This window comes from Camelina sativa, chromosome 17 (assembly GCF_030686135.1).
Source record: "Camelina sativa cultivar CO46 ecotype springtype chromosome 17, ASM3068613v1".
Taxonomy (NCBI): domain Eukaryota; kingdom Viridiplantae; phylum Streptophyta; class Magnoliopsida; order Brassicales; family Brassicaceae; genus Camelina; species Camelina sativa.
This window is the reverse complement of record NC_141896.1, coordinates 4,019,899-4,044,103: the sequence shown is the minus strand read 5'-3', so window position 1 is coordinate 4,044,103 and position 24,205 is coordinate 4,019,899. Positions and strand designations below refer to the sequence as shown.

Sequence of the window (24,205 nt, the reverse complement as noted above, 5' to 3'; positions counted from 1 at the left end):
CTTCATATACTGTAACTTGCATTGTGTTAAATCTTGAACGTGTATATATTTTATCGTAATCATATATATATAAAAGTAAGGTTTTGAACTTTTCTTATTGGTTGATTTTCATTTAATATTTTTTTTTTTTAATTTTTTTTCTTTATTTTCTAATTGTTTAATTGAAATAAATTTTTTTAACTCACACATTAAAATAAAATTATAACTGAAAAATAAAATCAATTATGCATTAATCATATTCCACCACTTAATTTTATTCAAACACAATAACTTATAATTATAACTCCCATAATTCTAAATGTAACTTCCATCCATTCTCATCATATAAATTAACATTCTCTCCTTCTCTCATATTGACATTCTTTTACTTTCTCATTTTCACATTTTCTCATTCTCTTCCACTTCTCTCATTCTCTTACACAATACCTCAAATCATTTTTTCGTTTTGTTTTGTTTTCAATTTCATATTTTTGTTGTATGGGTTACAAAAAAAAAGATGAAAATCATTGTAAAATTTTAATGCTAAATTTTAATATTATAGACTACATGATATATATTTTACATTGTTTTTATTTTTAAAGATTCATCTCCAATATCTAATTTGGATTATCATCTCATAAATAATCATCCTTTCCTCCTCTCCCACCAATATTCAAATGTTGTTATATCTCATATGTGTTGTAAGAGTTTAATTCTATATTTTAATTTAGAAAATATTATATATATTTAACATTGTTTTCAATTTTTATTTATTTATATAAAAATAAATAGTCCTTTTATATTTCTTGCCTTTCTAATCTATTCATATTTATTTTTAAAATTTCCATAGATAAATTTAATTTCACATATGTTGGTTTTAACCAAAAAAAATCAAGTGTATTTGAGAATTAAATATTTATATTCCTTTAAACGATCAATGTGTAACATATTAAACTTTTGAATCAAATTATGGACCCACCAACACTCACTTTTAAATTAAATGAGTTTTAATTTTAGGAGTTGGAAAAGTATAAAAATTTATTTGTAACTCCCGCAATAATATCATAGTAGTGTTCTCAATGAATTTAATTTAATATAATAGAACATGTTAAAAATGTATTAATATGCACTTAATTGCAACTTTGGTACATAGATTTATGTATTATTTATTAAAAGAAAGACACATGTCTCATTATAACCCTCATAGCCTCATATTTCAAATCTCACATAATTTTATGAATTCTACAACATCATTATTTTCCCCTTGATTTAACCAATGATATCTTAACTTAAAAAAAGTTTCAGTTTATTTGAATAGGATATACATGTAATATATGATATATAATTTAATTATTTTTATATGAAACACTATAATTTCATATAAATCAAAGTCCAGACACAATTAAAGACTTTAAGATAATAACATAATAAAGTAGTTGCTGTTTTTTTTTTTAGTTTTATGAAAGATGTATTAGTCTAATAATCTATTGTTAGACTCACTTAGTTACATATGTATGAGACACTGCAAACCTACTCTTTATTGTTTTGATTTTTTCTTAATTGAAATATTTTAAATCTCTTTAAGCTATCACAATAATAATAAAAAATATGCATAACTAACACCACAAAATCAATTTTATGAAAATATCACAATGATTTTGAAAAATGACTACAACTACAAAAATATATGGCATTTAAGATAAAATATGACTTAATTGCTCTAAATATATTATTATCCAAAGAAAATTTGATTTTTTTACTTTATTTAAATTCATACTATGTAGTCTTTAAATTTTGTTGTGCAATGAAAAAAATAATAATAACATGTTAATTTATATTATTTTTTCAAAATAGAATAACGATGATGTAAGAACTCACTCGTAGCGTGAGCTAACACATAGTTGTTAATTAGTGTGTGAGGTCTAAATTGTCTATCTACAATTACATTAAAAAAAAACATTTCGATGATATAATTAAGTTTCTGGTATTTCTATACCGATTACCAAATCGAACAAAAACAACATTTGATTAAATGAAACCAAAACCAAAGCGAATCGGTTTACTGTATTGATCACCTAGCTAAATATCGATATGCGAAAGTCACATAGTGTACAGTAGATAATAGATTTTTTTTGGTCCAAAATTTAACAAATTGAGTGAAATGTCGTAGCAAGCTAAGTTAAGATCTTTGTTTGATCAAATTTTACACAATCTAAAACGGCAAAGCTCTGATATCGTACTTGTAATCCATATGAAAGTAACTATGATTTTCAGTTAAAAGAAAATATTGAAAGTACAAGTGTAGTCTCACCATCATCATCATTATGATTCATATTGCAAGTGTTTAGAATTAAATTAATATAGTAAGGTGATTCCTTATGAGCTGGAAAGTGGAGAAAAGGCAAATAAGATAAATGGTGACTTGAATAATATTGCAAAGAGAGAAGCAATAGAGAATCTCATGCTATGATACAAAGTTCTTGAAAAAGGAAGCAAAGATTCGATCTATTAATTAAGCTTTCTCTTCCAACCACTCCATCCTTTGAGGTTCCTTGATTGAATTGACTAACGCAAAAACCTTTAACGTAGACTCATCACCATCCAAACAACAATCCATGACACTACCAATTCTCCTGTTTTCAGAAAAAAAAAAAAAAAACACTTTATATAAGAGTCAAAGACCAATCAATATATATACTGTTAAATACAAAATAAAATGTAGAAATAATTTGTCTGAAAATTCAATTGCGAAGAAATAAGTTATAGCTGAGATAAGATTATCTGTGAAATAATGTAGTACTCAATATTAATTAATTTGACTATATATTAGTAAAAAGTGTGAGGGTGGTGCTTACTTGAGAGCCAAGGAACAAGAATAGAAGCAGAGTTATAAAGGAAGAAGCAATCCGACGTCGTGTTAATCCCACCGGGACAGTTGCAAACGAACGAGCTTGTCTGAGTGTTGAAGCCACAAGCACCGTTACTACGCTCGCAGCCACCGCAGACGCCATGGTACTCATCGAAAACGTTGAACTTGTACTTGAGTGCGATTCCGTAGTTCCAGTTCTCCGGGTGAGATTCTTGTCCAGGACCAAGATTGTAAAAGCCGGAGTAGGACGAGCATTGGAGTTTCTTCAGATCCATTTCGAACGATGGTCCGAGGTCTAGAGGCACGTAAACGCAACACGTTGATACTTGGAGGTTTATTAGGCTTATCGCCCTGCCAAACCGTAAATATTAATCAACCGGTTATTATTAGGGTTTAGATATAATAGTAGTCCGGTTTAATTTGAATTTTTTGGGTTACCTGCAATTGGAGTACAAGAAGGTGCAAATGGAGGAGCTTTGACGGTCACAGAGGGAGACACGTCCACTACCGTTACTTAACGGCGTGAAAACAGGGGACTCGTCTACAGAACAATCAAGGAGCGTGAAAACGGTGTCGTCGTGGAAAGAGAACGGAGCGTCCCAATCCAACCCGAAACCGTGGCTTGGTCGGGTGCATGCACACGTGGACATGGACGGGTCGGTGACGTAGATCTCTTGCTTGGCGTAGTCAACGGAAGTGATAGGGTAACAGCCTGTGTGAGTGGTGAGCGTCAAAGTCTGTTGGTCTGGGTCGCACGTGATGTAACGTGTGAAACGTGGGTCACCGCAACCTGCCCCGGTTCCGAGCGGGTACTTGATGGGTATTTGGCCACATGTTTTTTGGCAGGCTTGTGAGGAGACATGAGAAGAAAGGGAGAAGAAGGAAAAGAGTAAGAAGAAGAAAGAAGAAGAAGAGCGTTTCAAACTCATTTGCTAGACGTTTTAGAGAAAAGAGAGGGAAAGAAATGTGAGAGTTATGCACATATGATTTGAGTGTGTCGATGTAACTTATATAGATGCAATGCTAAGAGGAATACTAAAGTTTCATATGTATATACATTTTTATAGATGCATACATTTTCTTAGATGTTTTCAATATTAGAAAAGTAATTTGTATATATATATATATATAGTTTTTTGTTGTTGTTAAATTCTAGATTCTTTTGTTCTTTGATGATGTATGGATTCTTTTGGTTGGGTCTATGTATACCATCATATGAAGGATTATAACATATCAGATCAAATGACTTGCAAAAACGAAAATTTCTTTTACGTAAAAATACAACATTCGACGCAAATAATTTTATTAAACAAAAATTAACGATGGTTATGCAAAATACCATACATACAATTTAACAATTTTTATTTATTTTTGCATTCAAAATGTGGATAGTGCAGATGTCTCAATAAGCTATTTTTGAATAAAGATGGTTATGACTATAACAAGTTAAAAAAAAAAAAAAAAGATATTTCTCACTCGCGTATTCTTATAACAACCTCTTTAACTTGAAAATTGATCGACCACCTATCAAAAAAAAGAATATTGATCAACCAAAGTTTGTGAAATTGATGGTTCAATGGGCTCTTTGAGAAAGAAGTGATAATTAATAATTAATGATAAATTCTATTAAGAAACTGAAAAGTATATATGGATGATATATAGAAAAAAAATGTGTAAGAAAGTAAGTATATTATTTAGACAAAATGTGCCTTTAGGTGTCCCAAACTCACCAGGAAATAAGGCATAGAAGACATAATAATAATGCAATTAATGTTAAGTGCCAACTCCCACTAAAGTCCCCACCCAACCAAGGAAACGGGCAGGATAAGGGAATTGATTCAAGAGAATATCGTAAAGAAAACCTAAAGGCTTAAAGTTACTAAAAAATTCTCAACTTTAGTTTATTTTTAATTAATTTTGTAATAATGTATTTGTAGTTACAACTAGTGAAGATGTAAATGCGTCTTGCAGAGTATTATTCTATTTGGTATTCTTCTCATTAGATTGTTCTGGAAGTCGATCAAAATTTCTTTATGTATATATATAGGCTATAATTGGTGTGTATATGTACAATTTATCCCTAAAGAAAAATAAAGACGCTTCTCTTTAAAAATAGTAAGAGAATCCTAACTCACAAAATCCATAAAATTTCAAAACTAGAGAACTATTCAAAAGAATCAACAACTTGACTAACTAACACATTTCTCTACTCACACAATGACTAAAAAAGATATGTATTATCTTTTTCATGAAGAGTTCTCAATTTGTCAAGAATCGGATATATATTATTTACATGTTCGTGGTTTTTTCGAAGAAGTTTCAATACCTTATGGGCCTGTAGTCTTCCTCGGCTAGGGGCTGATGACATGTGATATCTCTTTTCGGAGGGACCTCTATACCACTAGTCGTCTAGTCCACCAGACCACCACCCCTAGGTATGTTTTTGGTTTCATCTATGTACTTTAATTTTGTTTACTCTGACTTACATATAAAAAAATTAGAAGATAGTTGTACGTAAACCATACTATTAATGTTAGAAAATTGAGTGGAAACAATGAGCTTAATTAAGCGTTAAAAAAAAAACACAAGCAAAATTCAGACGAATATTATTTAGGGGGTTTTCGTGTCACTGCAATTCAATGTTTTACATTTCGTGTGGTCCTGTGATGCATGACATGTTTGTTTTTTTAGGTGAATTTGCGTGTTTTCTTCCCTGAGATGTGTAATTATCATTCAATAATTTCAATTCTTTCATTTGATTTTATATCACTTGATTAGTTGGCAAAAACAAAACTCCAAATAAACATCACATTGTCGATCTTTACAACAAAGATATATCTCGTCTCGTCGACCACAATAAAGTGATAGACCCTTCATCGTTAATACGAATTTCAAACATGAAAAACAAATTTCAACAAGTGAAGATGAAGATTTGCCGGAGTTTCAATTGTTGCCACACATATAAATGTCGCCTCGTCGACCACAATAAAGAGTGATGGACCCTTTCAACGTTTTCCCACCCGTTTTAATATACGTGTCAAGCTCTTCTAAATTGGCCCTTCTTCACTATCTATCACCGCCATAAATTTACCTACCCTTATCCCTTCCATATAAATGCCACACCGATCCAACGTAAACGCTTTAACGTGTCAAAACATTACATTTCTCTCTCACACATTCACACGAACTAAAGACCTCTGTTTCAGATCTTGAAGAGATCATGTCAAGCGGCGAAGTGAAGCTGATCGGTGCATGGGCGAGTCCCTTCGTGATGAGACCGAGGGTTGCTCTAAACCTCAAGTCTGTCCCGTACGAGTTCCTCCAAGAGACGTTTGGGTCTAAGAGCGAGTTGCTTCTCAAATCAAACCCGGTCCACAAGAAGATCCCGGTTCTCCTTCACGCTGATAAGCCAGTTTGTGAGTCTAACATCATCGTTGAGTATATCGATGAGACTTGGAGCTCATCTGGACCCTCCATTCTCCCTTCTCATCCTTACGACCGGGCAATGGCTCGGTTCTGGGCTGCTTACATCGACGAAAAGGTTTTTTTTGTTTTTCTTCACTTGCTTATCAAGATTTTGTCTAAATTGATCTTTAGGGTTAGTTCAGAGTTTTTGCAAAGCTAATATTCGTCTTTTCTGTTTTTTTTTTTGTTTACTAGTCCTATTTTTGATATCTTACATTTACGCAAAAATTAGTCTGACTAAAAATGTGGACACACAGTTTTCGAGAACTCAAAATCTAGTTGCTAGTTAAAGTAGATGTATTGTTATGTAATTTTCATTACATTGTAATGACATTGTTAAGCTAATCTTTCATTTTGATTGTTCCACATGAAACAACACAAATGAATGAAGTGGTTTGGTGCTCTAAGAAATTTCCTAAAAGCTGAAGGAGAAGAAGAGAAGAAAGCTGTGATAGCACAAATGGAAGAAGGGAATGCGCTTCTGGAGAAGGCGTTCATCGATTGCAGCAAAGGAAAACCGTTCTTCAACGGTGACAACATTGGTTACCTCGACATTTCCCTCGGGAGCTTCTTGGCTTGGTTGAGAGTCACCGAGTTAACAGCTAGCCATAAACTTCTTGATGAGGCCAAGACACCTTCGTTATGCAAATGGGCTGAGCTATTCTGTAACGATCCCGCTGTAAAACCTGTCATGCCCGAGACTGCAAAGCTCGCTGAATTCGCAAAGAAGATCTTCGCCAAGCCGCAGGCCTAAGTTGCTGGTGAAATAGTTTTTTTTTAAATTTGCCGGTTGAGATCTTGCAAAAATAATTTAAGAGTGGTACTGTTTTATAAATGGCTTTATATCTTAGTGTGCTAGGGGTATGTTGAACGTTACACTTGAACTTGCTCCTTCGAGCCCCAAAATTCTAAATTAAAGATTTAAGCTCCCAACGTTTATCACAGCTATTGAAACTTGCCTTCGGTTGATTCTTCACCATGGTAGGGAGCATTCCTAGTCAAACAGCTCAGCATCTGTTATTTTCTTCCTAGGCCTAGAGCCCAACGTCTGCTTGAAAAACAAATGCACATGGGTTAGAATAAGGCAAGCAAACCTAGAAATGAGAATATGGAAACTACTTGTGCGGTAAGAAGCTGTTTTGACTCAAAAAGAGTTGGACAATGAGAAAATGTATTGATACAATAAAGTCCATCCGTTACCTTCCGTTCATGTAATTGACTAGAGAGATGCGTGGTGAAATTCTCAAACACTGGGTCAGGAGGGGAATCGCATACTGAGCAAACCCAGCTGGCAGATTCACCCGTTTCACTGCAGTCAAGTTCCCCTGAATCTGTGGAGAAAAAAAAGGTAAACCAGTTCAGCAAAAGAATATCTGGTTATTTCAACAACACTGTGAGATCGGGCCAAACACACACCTGTCGGAAGAAAGCATTGAAGAGACTCATACGGATACGGCTGAATAAGGTTGTATCCCGACGATTGTAGCAAGAGAGAATTCTCGGAAGGGGAGATTGTGGGATCGGATATGACCATTATATTAGCTGGAGGTGGATTCTTAACTTTAAACTCGAAAAGAAGAAACTCAAAGGATGATGAACCTGTTTCAGAAACTAAAGCCGTGAGGACACTCTCTATTCATCAAGGAAAACAGTAAAAAAGGCAAAGAGGAGACGATGAGAAGAGATATTAACCATTGTCAATAACGTTTTTAAGAGTGATTCCACTGGAAAAGAGTTCTCCCAGGATGCTATTAGGGACGTCTTTTAGTGCGCCAACGGCAGTGATGGCGAGAGGACCAGAGTAGCCACTCTTCTCCAGAAAATGTTTAATACGCGGACCGACCAAACGAGCATCAACTCCAGTGGGGATGGGACACAAATTGATGTCCCAAAAGACCACTGTAACAGCCTTAAGGTCAAGACACTCACTTAGTGGTTGAACCATGTATTGAAGTCTGATATTCATAGGCGGCACGTCCGACACCTGCAACAAAACTAGAAGTGAGAAAGGGAAACCACTTGTGGCAAGAGGTCGTTATGACTCGGAAATAACTTGAACAGGATGGTTGGTTACAAACCTTCTGCTGATGTTCACTACTTTGGAGATGCGTGGTTAAATAATCAAAGCCTTGGAAAATAAAACCAGGGAAGCAAACTTCGCAAAACCAGTGGGCTGATTCACTCGTTTCACTGTACCTATCTTCCTCGTGTGCCCCTGGAAAAAAAAAGGGTAGCCAGCCAGTTAAGCAGCAGGTTTTGCTGGTTATTTCAACAACAACCCAGGGAGAGAGTCGAGAAACACACACCTGTGAGAGTGGGAAATAATAAGCTTTCAACAGAAGGATACGGAAACGGCTGAATAAGGTTGTATCCCGTCGCATCTAGCATTGTAGACAAAGAAGGCGAGAAGCAGATTCTCTCATTGGATATGAGCATTATATTACCTGGAGGTCGATCGTTAGACTCCCAAATAAGATCCGAAACGTCTGCGGAACCTGTTTCAGGAACAGAGAGAAACTTATGTAAAATATGCATAAAGGAAAACAGTAGAAAGGCACAAAGGATGAGAGATATTAAATACCGTAGGGGACGTTCGTAAGAGAGATTCCAGTGGAATAGAGTCCTCTCAGGGTCTCAATAGGGACGTCTTAGACAATTTAGCCACTGGTTATATTAATCCAACAAAATTAAACTATAGGGTGAGAGAGGACAAACACAGACCTGGATGAAAAAACCCGTGGAGAGAATCAAATGGACACGGCCGAAGAACGTTGAATCCGTCAACTTCTAGCATGCGAGGAACACAATGGCAGGCGGCTCCTGGACCGGATATTACCATTATGTTGGCTGGAGGTGGATTTCTACGGCAATATTCATCAATAACATCCCCATGGCATGGCCAGGATGCTGTTTCAAACAGAAAGACAAAAGACTATTAAAAAGATTCTTCAAAGAAAAACTGTAGAAAAAGGTATAAAATATAAAAGGATATGAGAGAAGAAGATATTAACTGTTATCGCGGACGTTAGCAAGACAGATTCCACTGGAATAGACTCCTTCCAGGATGTCAAGAGGGACGCCTGATAGTATGCCAACGGCAGTGACGGTAAGGGGACCAGAGTAGCCAAGGTTCCTCAAAAAACGTTTGATAGACGGACGGACCCAACGAGCATCAAATCCATTATTAGGGATGGGACACGTATTGATGTCCCAAAAAACCGCTGTCGGATCACCATTCGCCTCCATCACTTAATACCTTTCAAAAACACTATAACCAAATTCAAATCACAGTAAGGACTTTAATCTAGTACGGAAATCAAAGACAAGAAAGAGAGAGGAACACGGCCGTAATCGACTAGGGTTCCCGAAGAATTTTCGAAACCGTGAGAGATAAAAGGAGTGAGAACTTGTACCTGAAGCAAGGTTTTGGATCTCAAAACGCCGAGAGAATGGACTCCGTTTTAATGGGCCTGCAATTTATATGAGTCGGTCTTCGTTTTAATGGGCCTGAAATTTATATGAGTCAGTCTTCGTTTTAATGGGCCTGCAATTTATATGAGTCGGTCATGTCTGTAAAACGTGTCGAATTATAATTCGTAGTTTTTCATTATCCATCACCTAAAACCCTCTGATTGAAATCGAACCGACTCCATACGATCAAGTTTTAAAGTCTCTCTCTCTCTCACACGGTTCTTAAGCTCCGGGATAAAATGGCGACGGACGACGTGAAGCTGATAGGCTCATGGGCGAGTGTCTTCGTCATGAGGGCGAGAATCGCTCTCCACCTCAAATCTATTAGCTACGAATTCCTCCAGGAGACTTTCGGTTCAAAAAGCGAATTGCTCCTCAAATCTAACCCGGTTCACAAGAAGATACCGGTTCTGATTCACGCTGACAAACCGGTTTGTGAGTCCAATATCATCGTTCAGTACATCGACGAGGCTTGGAACTCATCTGGACCGTCCATTCTCCCGTCTCATCCTTACGACAAGGCCATCGCTCGTTTTTGGGCTGCCTACATAGACGATAAGGTTTCATAGTTTCTTCCTTCACTTTGATCATTTGCATTTAATAAAAACTATACTGGGAAGTGGGAATTAACAGATTATGTGGCTTTTAGTGACTTTAGTATAAGAATCTGTAGTAACTAGTAACACTATATAACAGATTAAAACTGGATAGGATTGGACTAGTCCAGCTTCAACTAACTTCTATACCCATAGTCAACTTTAACAACTTAGTTTTGGAAAGAAGTTAGACATTTTGTTCAGTATCTTCTCTAATCTCTACGATACATATTGTGGCATTAGCTAATCTTAAATCTTGTATGTTGTCTTAATTGGATATGTATAAAAGTGGTTTATCTCTCTGAGAAGTATCCTAACATCTCAAGGAGAAGAGGAGAAAAAAACAGCCATAGCTGAAGTCGAAGAAAGTACCGAGCTTCTTGAGAAAGCATTCGTGGATTGCAGCAAAGGTAAACCGTTCTTCAACGGTACTGACCATATCGGTTACCTCGACATTGCCTTGGGGAGCTTCTTGGGTTGGTTGAGAGTCGTCGAGTTGGATGCCGGCCATAAATTTCTTGATGAGAGCAAGACTCCTTCTCTGTCCAAATGGGCAGAGCGGTTTTGTAATGATCCCGCTGTGAAACCTATTATGCCCGAGATTACCAAGCTCGATGAATTCGCAAGGAAGGTCTTTCCTAGGCAGCAATCCTAAAAGTCAAGGAAGGATATGGATCCTCTTAAATGTAGAACTTTGGAGACTGAGATTGCAGAAATTGGATGTAGGTAATGAAACTGGTTTACTAGGATGTGGAATGGGTTTACTAAGATGTAAGTTATGTATGTTGTACTGAAATGTAATAAACCCCAAGGCAGAGCCAAATATAGTTTTTATGTTTTTTTGCATATACGTTGGAAATTATTGGAGTTAAAAAGACAGAACAAAGTAATTAGATCAGTGATAACAGGTTGAATACAAAGGGAGTATTACACTTCCATGGGGTTAATGAGATCATTTGGATAAGTTCATTGTGAGTACTAATCTTCACTTTCCTCGGCATGATTCAAGCACTTCTGAACATATATTAAACATGAGAAGTCTCAAGCTGGACTTGCCATAAACATTTCTTTTTGTAAATTATCAAAACCACTTGTCAAATATTCTGACCAAACTTGGCCGCCTGTTATTATACATTACACAATTAATACTCTGATTCTCTAGATTAAGTTGGTTTGGTCGGTTTAATTATTGCATCTGTTTTTATTTCGTTGTCGGCTAAATAAAGTAATAATTCTTTCTCGTTTAACTTAAATATAGTTATTTTAGATTTCATTACCCCTAATTAATTAAAAAAAAAGGAATACAAATTTGTCGCAATACGTAAATTCCATTTAAGCCATCAAGAGAATTTTTGTCTAATAAAAAAATAAAGAAAGAAAAAGGAAAATGACAGTGAACTTCCCTCTTTTTTACCACATTCATTCATTCACCCACAATAAATAATAATAGTAAGAGATGATGAAGTTAAAGATAAGTGACAATAAATGCCACGTGGCTCCTCCATTAAGAATATATTTGTCATTCTCCATTGTCAAACAATCACCATGTTCTTCTTTCTTCTTCTTTCTTCTTCTTCTTTGTACTACCTTACACGCACTCCACTCTTCCTTACTTTTTTTTAACATTCCTCTCTTCCGATTTCAGATTTCAAACAAAATCTCGAATCCGATTCCTTTTATTTCCTGCAATCTCTGTGAAAATCTCCAATTTCGATTCGTTTGCTCGATTATCTCGATTTCGTGGTTTTGACTTTTGTTTTGTTTTGGGGGAGATCAATGGGGGTGGATTACTACAATGTACTGAAGGTGAATCGAAACGCTAACGAAGAAGATCTCAAAAAGTCGTACCGGAGAATGGCGATGAAATGGCACCCTGACAAAAACCCTACCAGCAAGAAAGAAGCTGAAGCTAAGTTCAAACAGATCTCCGAAGCTTATGACGTCCTCAGCGATCCTCAGAGACGTCAGATCTACGATCAGTTCGGTGAAGAAGGTCTTAAATCTACAGATTTACCTACCGCGGCGGAGACGACGACGGCGCAGCAGCACCACCAGCATCAGCAGCAGAAGAGCTACTCTTCTAGTAACTCTGAGTTCCGGTATTATCCTCGTGATGCTGAGGATATCTTCGCGGAGTTTTTCGGCGAATCTGGAGATGCTTTCGGCGGAGGGAGTAGCGGAAGGACGCGTGGAGATGGCGGCGGCGATGGTGTTGGTGTTGGTCGGAGATTTAAAAGTGCAGAAGCAGGGAGTCAGGCTAATAATAGAAAAACGCCGCCGACGAACAGAAAGACGCCGCATCCGCCTCCGCCGCCGGTGAATAGGAAGGCTCCGGCTATTGAGAGTAAATTGGCTTGCACACTTGAGGAGCTTTACAAAGGTGCCAAGAAGAAGATGCGTATCTCTCGCGTTGTTCCTGATGATTTTGGGTTCGTTTTTCTCTCTTCATCTCTTTAATAGCCATTGATCCATCTGGTAGAGTGAATGAGTATTAGGTTTTGCTTCCTTAGATTGTCTTATAAGTTTCCTTTACATTGTTTCCTTCAGAACCTAATCTAGGAGACTAGGAAATAAGCTTCCTTTACATTGTTTGATGATCTTTGTCCCAATTAGATTTTGTAGCTACTACAAGGTTTTGAAGAACTGATTGTGACTGATCTTGTTCGTGAAGGGAGCTTTGAGTTTTGTCTTTCTGATATGATGTTTTTATTACAGAAAGCCAAAGACAGTGCAAGAGATTTTGAAGATAGATATAAAACCAGGTTGGAAGAGAGGCACTAAGATCACTTTCCCGGAGAAAGGAAACCAAGAACCTGGTGTCACTCCCGCGGATCTCATATTCGTGGTGGATGAGAAACCGCATTCTGTATTCAAAAGAGACGGTAATGATCTGATTGTTGAGAAGCAAGTCTCTCTAATAGATGCTTTAACCGGTCTCACGATTAGTGTAACGACTCTGGACGGGAGGAACTTAACGATCCCGGTTCTCGATATTGTAAAACCGGGTCAGGAGATTGTGATTCCAAATGAAGGAATGCCTACTAAAGACCCGTTGAAGAGAGGAGACCTCAGAGTCAGCTTTGAGATCTTGTTCCCGTCAATGCTAACGTCAGAACAGAAGAATGACCTCAGGAGAGTTCTTGGTGGAAGCTGATGAGTTTGACATTTTTAGTTTTCGAGTAAAGCACTTGAATCTTCTTTTAACTACAGAAAGCTGCTAGTCATTTCAGTGTACATACATTTGAGTTCTTTTTTTTTTTTGGTTTTTGTAAACTTTGTGTGTTTATGAAATAAAACAAAAACCGGAATCGGATGAGGCTAGAACGGATTGTTTTTGAAGTAGAACTTTGGCCTATTTGACTCTATGTTAATGGGGAAATAGGAACAAAGAGAGAGTAAACTGGTCTGAAAAGCAAAGATTGAACTTTAAACGAAAATGCTGTATATGATGCAGAAAATAAGGAAAGGATTGCAAACAATTTCGTCAAGAAATAAGAAGATCGAAAAAGAAAGAAAACCCAGAAGCCAAATTAAATTTCAAAAAAATTATATTTAAGGGCATATAGGCGTGATTCGAACACCTCACCTGCACAGTACATATGACACTTACTTAACCACTAAACTACTTAAAACATTAATGTCATTACTGGATTTAAGAACAAGAGCCGTTCCAACATATAAGGAGTATATATCCATTATCATTTTGTGAAAAACTACACCAATTAATAAAGACAATATCTATTTTAAACGCACATTTTCAAGCTTATTTCAATCTAAAAATAATCAACCATCACTTTACTAGACTAATAGCCAATTATTTGATTTTTTGGTTTGTTCAAAATTTGAGTAAAATTATACAAATTACTATTATTAGATCAAAATCATAAGGAAGAATCTTATAACTTGATCACGTGGTCAATTTATTAATAGAGAAGAACATACCAAATTTGAATAAAAAGTGTTTAGATTGGTGGTTTAAAAAAGGTGATTAAAAAATGTTAATATACTGAATTCCTTCCTTTTTCTTAGGGTATCTAAGTCGCTCATCTGATGAAGTGCTTGTCCCTGAACAAACTTCCAGAAAAATCAGAGCTATTACAAACTGATTTAGTAGCCATGGAATTATAATTTCTATTTTAAATATCTGAATCTTTAAATCTTAATTGTATAGAAAACTAAGTAATATCCCACGCATGTTGTATTAGTTATGTTAATTCATTTTAATTTATGTAATAATCATAAAATTATGAAATTTTTCTGAGAAGATTTTTTTAATAAAGTTTTTTAAAATGGTATTTCTGAAAAGTGGTATTGAAAAAGATGTATATTTGAATTTGGCTTTTTGGATTTGAGCTATGAGATTTAAATTTGATAAGTGAAAAGTTGTATTTTTGGTCTATGTACTTCACTTGAACCAATTATGAATTTGGCTTAGGACGAAATTTAGGACTAAAACAAACTTTTAGATTAAGTGCACCAGTGAGCTTAAAAAACATACACTCGACGTCTCATCAAAGAACACCATAAATACACTATACTTAAGTAGATAAGTCACTCAGTTAGTTTCCATTTTGAACTTAAAACACTAAGTTGAAGTGGCAAAACTATCTAAGTGATTTTTTTTCAGAGTACATTTCCCCATTCTCCATCGATTCATTAGTTGATAGATAATCTAACTTTCTGGTACAGTATACATTTGAGATTTTTTTTTTTTTGGTAACCTTTTTACCTTTGTGTCTATGAAATAAAACAAAAAACTGGAATCAGATGAGGCTGTGGATATCCGGGCAGAACAGATTGTTTTTGAAGTAGAACTTGGCCTATTTCAATTTGACTATATGTTTGTTAATGGTCTGAATAAAAACGCTAAAAAAATATTGTATAATGTGATTCAGAAAATAAGGAAAGATTGTAAAATTTTCGTCAAGAATTTCTTAGAAATAAGGAAAAATTAGAAACAATTTCGTCAAGAATTTCCTAGAAATAATCTTACAAATTACATTTTATTTCGTTCACAGAAATATAATTGGATTTAGTAGTCCTGTCACGTCTTCACTTATTATCTTGTGGGAAAGTCAAAGAAATTGCTCGCGAACGAAGAAAAAGAAATAGGCTGCCCTCTGCCTTTGGTTACAATGACTATAAAACGCGTCTTAGGACACACTACAACCACCAGACTCTTATTAATACTTTTTGTTTTGTTATCAATAAAGTTCCAAAATCTTATGATCTACTAGTCATCATTACAAAGATATACTGTATAAACTACTTGGGATCTCCCTCTCCCAAGGTAAAGGATTCCTACTCTTTTAATTAGCTCTCATTTTCTTGAGAAAAGATGCAGCCGATCTTCCAAACGATCCTAAGAGACGACGTTCCAGCTTTTCTGGGTCTGGTGGCAGAGAGAGATTCGTGGCTGGAGGAGAGAAACGATGAACAACACAGCAACACTGTGTTGCACATGGCTGCCAAGCATGGACATGGAGAACTCGTCTCAAAGATTGTTGAGCTCCGACCTTCCCTCCTCTATTCCCGAAACAGATACGGAAACACACCTTTGCATCTCGCTGCTCTCCTTGGAGACGTTAACATAGTTATGACCATGTTAGAGTTTGGATTAGAAGCTTGTTCCGCACGCAACAATAACAACCACACACCCCTCCACCTAGCTTGTCGCAGCATTTCCATGGAGGCTGCCACACTCGTTGCGGAAAAGACACCATCAATCGGCCTTGATGAACTCAATTTCGCCCTATCAAGTGGATCCACCTGTAAGTTTCACGTGTCCGTATGCTCAACATTTTTCCGTAATCTTACATAAACTCACACTGGCTCATTAGTGTGTTCGGATCATTGTCAGGTATTGCAGCAATTATACTAGAGAGATTCCCAGACCTAGCTAGGGAAGAAGCTTGGGTGGTCGAAGGCAGCTCGCTATCAACACTTCTGCATCATGCCTGTGATAGAGGAGACTTCGAACTGACAAGTATATTGTTAGGCCTTGATCAAGGACTAGAAGAAGCTGTTAACGCCAATGGTTTATCACCTCTGCATCTGGCGGTCCTCAGAGGCTCAGTTGTAATCCTGGAGGAGTTCCTTGAAAAGGCTCCGTTGTCTTTTGGCTTTCTCACGCCATCAAAAGAGACAGTCTTTCATCTCACTGCACGAAACAAAAACATAGATGCCTTCGTTTTCATGGCCGAGAGTGTGGGCATTAATAGCCAAGATCTTTTGCAGCAAACTGATGAAAATGGCAACACTGTTTTACATATTGCTGCCTCCCTGGCTTGTTGTGCTGCGGTGAGTAGTTTTCTACTTTTCGTCGTTGCTTTCCCCTGTATAGACCCAAAGCATATTTTAGTTACACATTTTTTTACCTGTGACATGCTCTATGTTAGGAACCCCATAGAGAAATAAAAAGGAATATGATTCAATTCTGCTTCCGAATTTCTTGTATTTTGTGGTATCTCCTGACATCTCCCTACTGAATAAATTTCAGCTGATACGTTACATTGTTGGTAAGAAGATAGTGGATATCAGCTACAAGAACAAGATGGATTTTGCAGCTTCTCACCTTCTCCCTCAAGAAGCGGAAGACTTCGAGTTGCTATCAAGCTGGCTGAGGTTCGATACCGAGCAGGATTCTAAGAAAACTGAAGTACTTGAGAGCCACTCCAATCCATTCCATAAACGATCTCTGGAACGCATTAAAACTTTAGTTAGCTGCAAAAGCTCTAAACAGAACGAGATAATACGGTTGCTTGAGCTAATCGAAACAAAAACATCAGAGATAGCAGAGATAAAGAGAAAAAAGAAAGGGGAAGCGGAAAGAGGTCGTAAGAGCATGGAATATGAGATGCATATAGAAGCCTTACAAAATGCAAGAAACACGATCGCGATCGTGGCAGTCCTGATTGCTTCAGTTTCTTATGCCGGTGGGATAAACCCTCCTGGAGGCGTCTACGACGATGGGCCATGGAGAGGGAAATCGATTGTAGGCAATACAGCAGCGTTCAAAGTCTTTGCAATATGCAACAACATCGCACTGTTCACATCGTTGTGCATCGTTATTCTTCTTGTTAGCATCATACCTTTCAAGAGGAAACCTTTAAAGAGATTATTGGTGGCCACACACAGGATGATGTGGGTTTCTGTAGGGTTCATGGCGACGGCTTATGTAGCGGCATCTTGGGTAACCATACCACATTTACACGGAACACGATGGTTGTTTCCAGCCATCGTATCTGTTGCCGGTGGATCGTTGACAGTACTCTTTTCCTATCTTGGAGTTGAGACCATCAGTCATTGGTTCAAGAAGATGAATCGTGTAGGAGATATACCGGTTTATTATATCAAGAAAAGACGTGTTGGAGATTTGCCTCCCTTCGCAAGAACCAGCTCAGCTCATCTGGTCTCCGCATTAAGAAAAACCAATCTCAGTGAAGGAGATATGCCTTCCTTTGCAAGGACCAACTCAGATTTGGCTGCCTCCGGAAAATCAGGCTATTTCACCTATTGAATCTTTTGAAAAAAGTTGTTTATCTTTCGAGCAAGCATGTATGAAAAAAGAGAGCATGTAGTCATTTTTATCTCATCTGATTCTCAAGAAGAAAGGTCTCTCTTATAGATGCTTTAACCGGCTTCACGCTCAACAACTCTTAACTCTATATTGTAAAACAGGGTCAAGAGATTGTGATCCCAAACGACAAAATGCCCACTAAAGACCCTTTGGAAAGAATAGACCTCCAAGTCTACTTTGTGATCTTGTTCCCGTCAAGGTTAACGAACAGAAGAATAACCTTAAGAGAGTGTGGAAGCTGATGTGCTGACATTTAGTCTTCAAGTAAGCTCTTGTTCTTCTTTATCAACGAATTCTATAGAAAGCCGCTATGAGTGAACTGAACATAGTAGAACAGAACAGAGATCACACAGTGCTTCTCACTTCTCAAGCCTTAAGAGAGCACACTGTAAGCAGGGATTTTCCGAATTCCAGCTCCTGTCATGGCTTTCCTCATCTGTTCTGCTTCTGACCAATTGCTATCCAAAGCATTTAACGTCGACAATGCCACATACTGGCCACAGTGTTGAGGTTGCAGTCCGATAAGCTGTTTACCTACTTTTTTTCCTAACTCAGCATTCTCATGAATCTTGCAGGCTCCCAAAAGAGCTCCGAGAACAGAAGCATCAGGCTCGAATGGCAAATTATTAATGAAATTGGCCGCGTCAACCAATAGTCCAGCTCTACCTATGAGATCAACGATGCAACCATAATGCTCTGATGTTGGAATGATCTTGTACTCGCTACATATGGAAGAGAACAACTGGATACCTAAGTCCACGAGTCTAGACCTAGCACAGGCCGTGAGTACTGCAAGTAAAGTAATCCCATTTGGTTGAACATTCATCGATTTCATCATCTCAAACATATGTAGCGCTTTCTTAGGTCTACCATTGGAGGCAAGAGCTGATATTATCGCATTCCACGCACAAACTTTTTTATCACAAGTTTGATTGAAAATGGTCAATGCCATCTCCAAGTCACCGGCTTTTCCGTACATATCGAGCAAAGCAGTACACAAAGTAGTAGTGAGGATGATCTTTCTCCCCATAACATATCCATGAATCTGCTTCCCCAAATGAAGACCTCCTCGATCCAAATTAGCACAAGAAGACAGTACACTAACGAAAGTAGCCTCATTGGGTGTTATTACCGCACACTCATTCTGTATCATCTCACCAAAAAGCATAACTGCTTTGGCGTGAAACCCGTTCTTACTAAACCCATTGATAACAGTAGTCCAAGAAACCACATCAGTTACAGGCATACTCTGAAATAACTCGAAAGCAAAATCCATCTTTCCGTTTCTACCACAAGCGTCAAGCAAACTGTTACAAGCTACAACACAAGGATCTACAATACCATCAAACATCTTCCTCGAGCTCTTCAAATCACAGACTTCACCATAGAATCGAACAAAAGAAGTCTGAACAAATGGGTCCCATAGAACACCCCGTTTAAGAGTTTGGCCATGTAAGGCAACACCATAAGAAACAGAGAAAGATGAACACGCTGCTTTTATCAGAGAAGGGAAAGTGAGGTTGATTGGTCGGACTTGGCTTGCAAGCATGTGGGTGAAGAGAGCAAGAGAGGTCTTGGATTGTCCTGTAGTAAGATAAGATCGAATGAGAGTGTTGTAGACGCATTTCGTTTTCCATCTCGAAGCGACCAATGCGTTGCTGGTAAAGAGGACAGTGTGAATCTGCTTAATCTGGTTTGAAGAGTTGAAGAAACGTTGGAGAAGATGAAGGGCGTCTTCAAGAGACAAACTGAAACCCGAGAAGGATGAACAACGCATGCAATTTTGGATAAAAGCTTAAGCAATCTACAAAGCTCACAACAAAAAGCTGACTTTAGTATGCAAAGTCCAAAAAGTATACGAAACCCAAAAAAACAAAAAAGACGAGTAATTTAAGCAGTGTTACTCACAAAGGTATAAGTTTGATTACGGTGCTCGTATCTCGCATCCGGTGAAACCGTCGCTGTATATAAAATGGAGAAAGATTCGAACTTTTTTGAGAAATTTACAAATCAAAAGTGTGAAGACAGTGGAGATATTTACAATCTGCTTGATCCCCAAAACCTGCAATTGAAATCTCAGATGATTCATAGCTAAACCAACTAGGGTTCTCCGGTTTGGTATGGTTTGATCCAATTTTATTTCGATTTCTTTACTATACGGTTTCGGTTCAAGCTAACCGAATTAATACCCTTCAAATTAAAATTGTGTGTTTCCACTACCGGGAAGCGAGAGGGTGCGGTTAACGCTATCGGAAAAGAATGGAGCAGAAGAAGGAAAAGGAAGAAGGGGAGCGACACGAGGAAGTGGCGGGGGAGATGGAAGGTTTTGAAGAGAAGAAAGAGAAAGCGGCGGAGATGAGTCGTAAGGAGAAGCGAAAAGCGATGAAGAAATTGAAGAGGAAGCAGGTGAGGAAAGAGATAGCGGAGAAGGAGAGAGAGGAGACGGAGGCTAAGTTAAACGATCCGGCGGAACAGGAGAGGCTGAAGGCGATTGAGGAAGAGGAGGCGCGGATGAGAGAGAAGGAGTTGAAGGAGTTCGAGGAGAGTGAGAGAGCTTGGAGAGAGGCTATGGAGATTAAGAGGAAGAAAGAAGAGGAAGAAGAAGCGAAGCGAGAAGAGGAAGAGAGGCGTTGGAAGGATCTAGACGAGTTGAGAAAGCTTGAGGTACTGTTAGGGTTCTCTTATCTTATTGATGCTCCCACTTTGGTTGCTGTCGAATTCATTGTAGGAGATCTTAAGTTTGAATTACATGTCCTTATTCTTTTGGCAGGCTAGTGGGAACGATGAGTGTGGTGAGGATGAGGATGGTGAATATGAATATATCGAAGAAGGGCCTCCAGAAATTATATTCCAGGGAAATGAGATCATTCTCAGAAAGAACAAAGTGAGGGTTCCAAAGAAGCCCGTAGTTCAGGTGGATGGAAACCAGGTAAACCATTATCTAGGTGAACATGCCTGCAGTCTTCAGTGTTTAGATTTTTTTTTGTCTAGAGTTCCAATGTGGAGTTTGTTTTTCAGATTTCTGACAGGCCTACATCAAATCCTCTACCTCCGGGAACTGAAGCTTGTGCCAACTATCAGAATGTTAGTTCTGCGCAACAGATTTTGGAGAATGTTGCGCAACAAGTACCCAACTTTGGAACTGAGCAGGTGCTTGTCGTATTCGTTGATTGAGATGGTATTAGTTTTAGGTACCATTCTTATGTTCTTTTAGTAACTTCGCTTTGTTGTTTCTCTCAATCCCCAGGATAAAGCTCATTGTCCTTTCCATTTGAAAACTGGAGCTTGTCGGTTTGGGCCGCGTTGTAGCAGAGTTCATTTCTACCCTAGTAAATCTTGCACATTACTTATGAAGAACATGTATAATGGTCCTGGTATTGCTTGGGAACAGGATGAGGGGCTTGAGGTCTGTAACCGATGTCTTCTCGTGATGCTAGTATCCTGATGATATTAGTTCTTCTCTATTACTTTTCAGCTTCATTATCTGATTTTAAATTACCACAGTTCCTCTGCCTCTTTTCTGTTTTGTTTTGCTGTGTGCTCTTGAATTTACAGAATTATGCTGCTTGTTTTTATTTTTAGTCCTTGTTACCGCTTCTTTAACTTACATCAGACATTGATGGTTCCCCTTCAGTGGAGGTGCATGATTATAACCTGGGCGGGGTTGGAGTTGCGGTTCACTTGTTTGTATCCTACCTGATTGATAGATTAGCTATTAGGTGATAGTTATCTCGATCACAGAAAATGTGGCTTCTATTTGTGCCCTCTCTTGCCGTGATAGCAGTACCAGAGACTGTAGCTTGTTTGTCAGTAATTCATATCCTGTTCTTTGAGTGTTTTTTAATTTGCTTGTGGGAGTGAATGATATGTAACAAATGATTCATACGATTCTCATTACCTCGGAGTTGCTTGATTTTGCTGAATTAAGAACAGAATAGTGTCCTTCATACGTGCTGGCTGCTCTGAGCTATTAGTGTCTGAACAGACCAATGCAGTTATAATATAGTAAGGCTGTAGCTATCCTGGTATGCTTGATATTAAAACGAGTGGAGATCACATGCATTATATTTCACCTGGTTTCCTTGCTTTTAGTCACTTACTATAGTTTACTCTTTTTTTTTTCCCCGGCTTCCTTGCAGTATACAGATGAGGAGGCCGAACGTTGTTATGAAGAATTTTATGAAGATGTTCATACAGAATTTCAAAAGTATGGAGAACTTATTAATTTCAAGGTTTGTTGATTTTATTCTGCCCCCTCTCTTCCCTTTGTAGATATGTGTTGTCTTCCGACCTTTTTTTCTACCCTTTCTTTTCTCAAAAACAAAATTTTTATCCATTTCAGGTGTGTAGAAATGGCTCATTCCACTTGAAGGGCAATGTATACGTACACTACAGATCATTAGAATCAGCTAGTCTTGCTTACCAGTCCATTAATGGTCGATACTTTGCTGGTAAACAGGTACATTGTTAGTCTGGACTCTGGAGGCTTGATTTGTGATACTTTGCTGGTAAACAGGTACATTGATAATTGCACATCCTTGTCAGGTGAAATGCGAGTTTGTCAACATCTCAAAATGGAAAGTTGCCATATGTGGGGAGTACATGAAGTCCAGGCTTAAAGTATGACTCTTCATCTGGTTCTTAATCTGAGATTCAAACTTCTTGCTTATCGCTAGTTCATGATTATCATCCATTTTACAGACTTGTTCTCGTGGATCTGCTTGCAATTTTATCCATTGTTTCCGCAATCCTGGTGGAGACTACGAATGGGCGGACCATGACAAACCACCTCCAAGATTCTGGATTCACAAAATGATTGCTTTATTTGGTTATTCAGATGAAAAGCACCTGGAGCATGAATTGTTAGGGTCATTAAATGATTCGAGATCAGATCTACAAACAGATTCACACAGGTAGGTAGCTTTATAGTTGGAGTTCTAGCTTTTGAGGATCCTCATCGTTAACTAAATTATCAGCGTATATCCTGCTTAATTTGGTTATGTAGCATCATGCTCATGTGTTTTGTTTCCATGTCAGGCAACCTTCAAGAAGATCTATATCAAGGGACCATGATCGTGCGAATGTTGGATCTAAGTCTTCCTATCGGAGCCGTAAAAATCATGGTGAAACTCGGGACAGTACTCATGGAGACAAACATAGTAGGGATGCCGTGAACTGCCATGATGGAGATGACAGCCCTAGCAGAGACGGTAGTTTAGAGAGGGAGATATATAAAGAACGACGGTACGCTAAGGACACATTTCATCGTGATAGCAGATGGTCTGAACACTCTCCTGGACATAGGGTGATAAGGAAAAGAACTCATGGGAGGTATTCTGATGATGATTTTCCTGATGGAGATGACAATGCTAGGAGAGAAACGAGTCACAAACGAAAATCCATAAGAAGGACAGATTCAGAAGCTGAAGAACAGATGGACGATGAAAAGGACAGGAAACCGCGCAGGAGTTCAAGAAAATACAGTAGGGAAGGGTCATTAGCTGATCAAGAGGAGAGTCATGAACATGATAGGGTTCATACAGTTTGTGATAAGTCACAGAGAGAAAGGTCTAAACATCGGCATGAAAGAAGCAGCTCAAGATATTCGCACGAGGAAGATTCAACTGAGAGTAGACATCATCAGAGTAAAGGATCAGACCTTCGAGTTAACGGAGAAAATGACAGGAAGAGAAGTGTAGAAACTAGTCCTCCCGCAGAATGTTGGTCAGATAAAGAAGATAGGGGCAAAAGCAAAGAGAGGCACAGATACAAGTCTCAAGATCCTAACTCTGATCGAAGCAGGAAAGGGAAACGACGAAGTGGTTTATCAAGTGAGGAGGGTTCAGATAGAGAAACACACAATGAGAGACCTCATCGCCATAGAAAAAGAAGACGGTCACAAAACTCAGACGACAAGAGTCGTAAATTTGCTGAGGAATCAGAGGAAGTCGAAGAAGAGTTTGAGCGTTGGAGACCAGTGTGATGACCTCAGTACGAAACCAAATACGAGATGTTCTTATGACTTTGTTGGCCTCGTCATATCTTAGTTTCTCATCTGTAAATATTTTAGTTTTATAAGTTGAAAAGTTGAAAGAGTCGGGGTGAAAATCGAATTTTGTTATGTTGAACAGTGAAAAGTATAAGTAGTTCTTGCATTTTTAAGAGAGACGGTCATATCAGCGGATGTGCCGATGAATCGGATCAGCTCCGACGACTCGACGAGAGAGTGTTGTTTCCTTTCAAAAT

At 37.9% G+C, this 24,205-nt stretch overlaps 8 protein-coding genes across 12 annotated transcripts; 5 read left to right on the top strand and 3 right to left on the bottom strand.

The window, feature by feature from the left end:
• Positions 1–2,385: 2,385 nt before the first annotated feature.
• Positions 2,386–3,947, bottom strand: LOC104755248 (wall-associated receptor kinase-like 15). Its single transcript, XM_010477597.3, has 3 exons — positions 3,287–3,947; positions 2,835–3,199; positions 2,386–2,612 (listed from the first exon to the last, which is right to left on the bottom strand). Exons 1-3 carry the CDS (start codon positions 3,775–3,777, stop codon positions 2,560–2,562), a joined length of 909 nt encoding a protein of 302 aa, XP_010475899.1. The 5' UTR covers positions 3,778–3,947; the 3' UTR covers positions 2,386–2,559.
• Positions 3,948–5,734: 1,787 nt separating this feature from the next.
• Positions 5,735–7,246, top strand: LOC104755247 (glutathione S-transferase U17). Its single transcript, XM_010477596.3, has 2 exons — positions 5,735–6,389; positions 6,705–7,246. Exons 1-2 carry the CDS (start codon positions 6,069–6,071, stop codon positions 7,065–7,067), a joined length of 684 nt encoding a protein of 227 aa, XP_010475898.1. The 5' UTR covers positions 5,735–6,068; the 3' UTR covers positions 7,068–7,246.
• Positions 7,106–11,033, bottom strand: LOC147923310 (uncharacterized). Of its 3 annotated transcripts, none has more exons than XM_087495655.1 (9): positions 9,727–11,033; positions 9,325–9,581; positions 8,895–9,220; positions 8,620–8,808; positions 8,392–8,528; positions 8,006–8,297; positions 7,730–7,912; positions 7,514–7,644; positions 7,106–7,361 (listed from the first exon to the last, which is right to left on the bottom strand). In XM_087495655.1, the coding sequence occupies exons 4-9, from the start codon at positions 8,747–8,749 to the stop codon at positions 7,308–7,310; spliced, it is 927 nt and encodes a 308-aa protein (XP_087351781.1). In that variant the 5' UTR covers positions 8,750–8,808; positions 8,895–9,220; positions 9,325–9,581; positions 9,727–11,033; the 3' UTR covers positions 7,106–7,307. The 3 variants fall into 3 exon arrangements, with proteins under 3 accessions (XP_087351781.1, XP_087351779.1, XP_087351780.1); XM_087495653.1 differs by having other exon boundaries at positions 8,620–8,799; positions 9,035–9,220; positions 9,727–9,748; XM_087495654.1 differs by lacking the exon at positions 9,727–11,033 and having other exon boundaries at positions 9,325–9,696.
• LOC104755246 (glutathione S-transferase U18) lies at positions 9,874–11,226 on the top strand. The gene is made up of 2 exons (XM_010477595.3): positions 9,874–10,344; positions 10,670–11,226. Exons 1-2 carry the CDS (start codon positions 10,024–10,026, stop codon positions 11,033–11,035), a joined length of 687 nt encoding a protein of 228 aa, XP_010475897.1. The 5' UTR covers positions 9,874–10,023; the 3' UTR covers positions 11,036–11,226.
• A 657-nt stretch (positions 11,227–11,883) lies between these two features.
• On the top strand, positions 11,884–13,701 carry LOC104755244 (uncharacterized). Its single transcript, XM_010477593.3, has 2 exons — positions 11,884–12,809; positions 13,096–13,701. Exons 1-2 carry the CDS (start codon positions 12,157–12,159, stop codon positions 13,532–13,534), a joined length of 1,092 nt encoding a protein of 363 aa, XP_010475895.1. The 5' UTR covers positions 11,884–12,156; the 3' UTR covers positions 13,535–13,701.
• A 1,832-nt stretch (positions 13,702–15,533) lies between these two features.
• Positions 15,534–20,023, bottom strand: LOC104759147 (putative pentatricopeptide repeat-containing protein At1g10330). 2 transcript variants are annotated; one of them, XM_087495651.1, is made up of 4 exons: positions 19,868–20,023; positions 17,256–19,763; positions 16,955–17,077; positions 15,534–16,715 (listed from the first exon to the last, which is right to left on the bottom strand). In XM_087495651.1, the coding sequence occupies exon 2, from the start codon at positions 19,734–19,736 to the stop codon at positions 18,333–18,335; it is 1,404 nt and encodes a 467-aa protein (XP_087351777.1). In that variant the 5' UTR covers positions 19,737–19,763; positions 19,868–20,023; the 3' UTR covers positions 15,534–16,715; positions 16,955–17,077; positions 17,256–18,332. The 2 variants fall into 2 exon arrangements, with proteins under 2 accessions (XP_087351777.1, XP_087351778.1); XM_087495652.1 differs by lacking the exon at positions 19,868–20,023 and having other exon boundaries at positions 15,534–16,864; positions 17,256–19,736.
• Positions 15,555–20,548, top strand: LOC104739643 (uncharacterized). Its single transcript, XM_087495650.1, has 3 exons — positions 15,555–16,151; positions 16,241–16,680; positions 16,880–20,548. Exons 1-3 carry the CDS (start codon positions 15,719–15,721, stop codon positions 17,897–17,899), a joined length of 1,893 nt encoding a protein of 630 aa, XP_087351776.1. The 5' UTR covers positions 15,555–15,718; the 3' UTR covers positions 17,900–20,548.
• On the top strand, positions 20,133–24,121 carry LOC104755242 (zinc finger CCCH domain-containing protein 5). Of its 2 annotated transcripts, XM_010477591.3 has the most exons (9): positions 20,133–20,623; positions 20,730–20,888; positions 20,978–21,109; positions 21,207–21,365; positions 22,099–22,191; positions 22,302–22,418; positions 22,505–22,579; positions 22,661–22,872; positions 22,997–24,121. In XM_010477591.3, the coding sequence occupies exons 1-9, from the start codon at positions 20,219–20,221 to the stop codon at positions 23,940–23,942; spliced, it is 2,298 nt and encodes a 765-aa protein (XP_010475893.2). In that variant the 5' UTR covers positions 20,133–20,218; the 3' UTR covers positions 23,943–24,121. The 2 variants fall into 2 exon arrangements, with proteins under 2 accessions (XP_010475893.2, XP_087351775.1); XM_087495649.1 differs by lacking the exons at positions 20,133–20,623; positions 20,730–20,888; positions 20,978–21,109; positions 21,207–21,365 and adding an exon at positions 21,844–21,984.
• The last annotated feature ends 84 nt before the right edge of the window (positions 24,122–24,205 follow it).

Excerpts from the sequence above, each read along its gene's own strand:
- LOC104755247 (XM_010477596.3), top strand. The coding sequence starts at position 6,069 with ATGTCAAGCGGCGAAGTGAAGCTGATCGGTGCATGGGCGAGTCCCTTC. Across the intron at positions 6,390-6,704 it reads CTGCTTACATCGACGAAAAG|TGGTTTGGTGCTCTAAGAAA; the intron begins GTTTTTTTTGTT and ends AAATGAATGAAG.
- LOC104759147 (XM_087495651.1), bottom strand. The coding sequence starts at position 19,736 with ATGCGTTGTTCATCCTTCTCGGGTTTCAGTTTGTCTCTTGAAGACGCC.
- LOC104755246 (XM_010477595.3), top strand. The coding sequence starts at position 10,024 with ATGGCGACGGACGACGTGAAGCTGATAGGCTCATGGGCGAGTGTCTTC. Across the intron at positions 10,345-10,669 it reads CTGCCTACATAGACGATAAG|TGGTTTATCTCTCTGAGAAG; the intron begins GTTTCATAGTTT and ends TATGTATAAAAG.
- LOC104755248 (XM_010477597.3), bottom strand. The coding sequence starts at position 3,777 with ATGAGTTTGAAACGCTCTTCTTCTTCTTTCTTCTTCTTACTCTTTTCC. Across the intron at positions 3,200-3,286 it reads TTCTTGTACTCCAATTGCAG|GGCGATAAGCCTAATAAACC; the intron begins GTAACCCAAAAA and ends ACGGTTTGGCAG. Across the intron at positions 2,613-2,834 it reads TCTTGTTCCTTGGCTCTCAA|GAGAATTGGTAGTGTCATGG; the intron begins GTAAGCACCACC and ends TTCTGAAAACAG.
- LOC104755242 (XM_010477591.3), top strand. The coding sequence starts at position 20,219 with ATGGAGCAGAAGAAGGAAAAGGAAGAAGGGGAGCGACACGAGGAAGTG. Across the intron at positions 20,624-20,729 it reads ACGAGTTGAGAAAGCTTGAG|GCTAGTGGGAACGATGAGTG; the intron begins GTACTGTTAGGG and ends TTCTTTTGGCAG. Across the intron at positions 20,889-20,977 it reads TTCAGGTGGATGGAAACCAG|ATTTCTGACAGGCCTACATC; the intron begins GTAAACCATTAT and ends TTTGTTTTTCAG.
- LOC147923310 (XM_087495653.1), bottom strand. The coding sequence starts at position 9,559 with ATGGAGGCGAATGGTGATCCGACAGCGGTTTTTTGGGACATCAATACG. Across the intron at positions 8,800-9,034 it reads CCACGGGTTTTTTCATCCAG|ACGTTTCGGATCTTATTTGG; the intron begins GTCTGTGTTTGT and ends CAGGTTCCGCAG. Across the intron at positions 7,913-8,005 it reads TAAAAACGTTATTGACAATG|GTTCATCATCCTTTGAGTTT; the intron begins GTTAATATCTCT and ends TTTCTGAAACAG.
- LOC104755244 (XM_010477593.3), top strand. The coding sequence starts at position 12,157 with ATGGGGGTGGATTACTACAATGTACTGAAGGTGAATCGAAACGCTAAC. Across the intron at positions 12,810-13,095 it reads GTTGTTCCTGATGATTTTGG|AAAGCCAAAGACAGTGCAAG; the intron begins GTTCGTTTTTCT and ends TTTTTATTACAG.
- LOC104739643 (XM_087495650.1), top strand. The coding sequence starts at position 15,719 with ATGCAGCCGATCTTCCAAACGATCCTAAGAGACGACGTTCCAGCTTTT. Across the intron at positions 16,152-16,240 it reads CCTATCAAGTGGATCCACCT|GTATTGCAGCAATTATACTA; the intron begins GTAAGTTTCACG and ends GATCATTGTCAG. Across the intron at positions 16,681-16,879 it reads CCCTGGCTTGTTGTGCTGCG|CTGATACGTTACATTGTTGG; the intron begins GTGAGTAGTTTT and ends AATAAATTTCAG.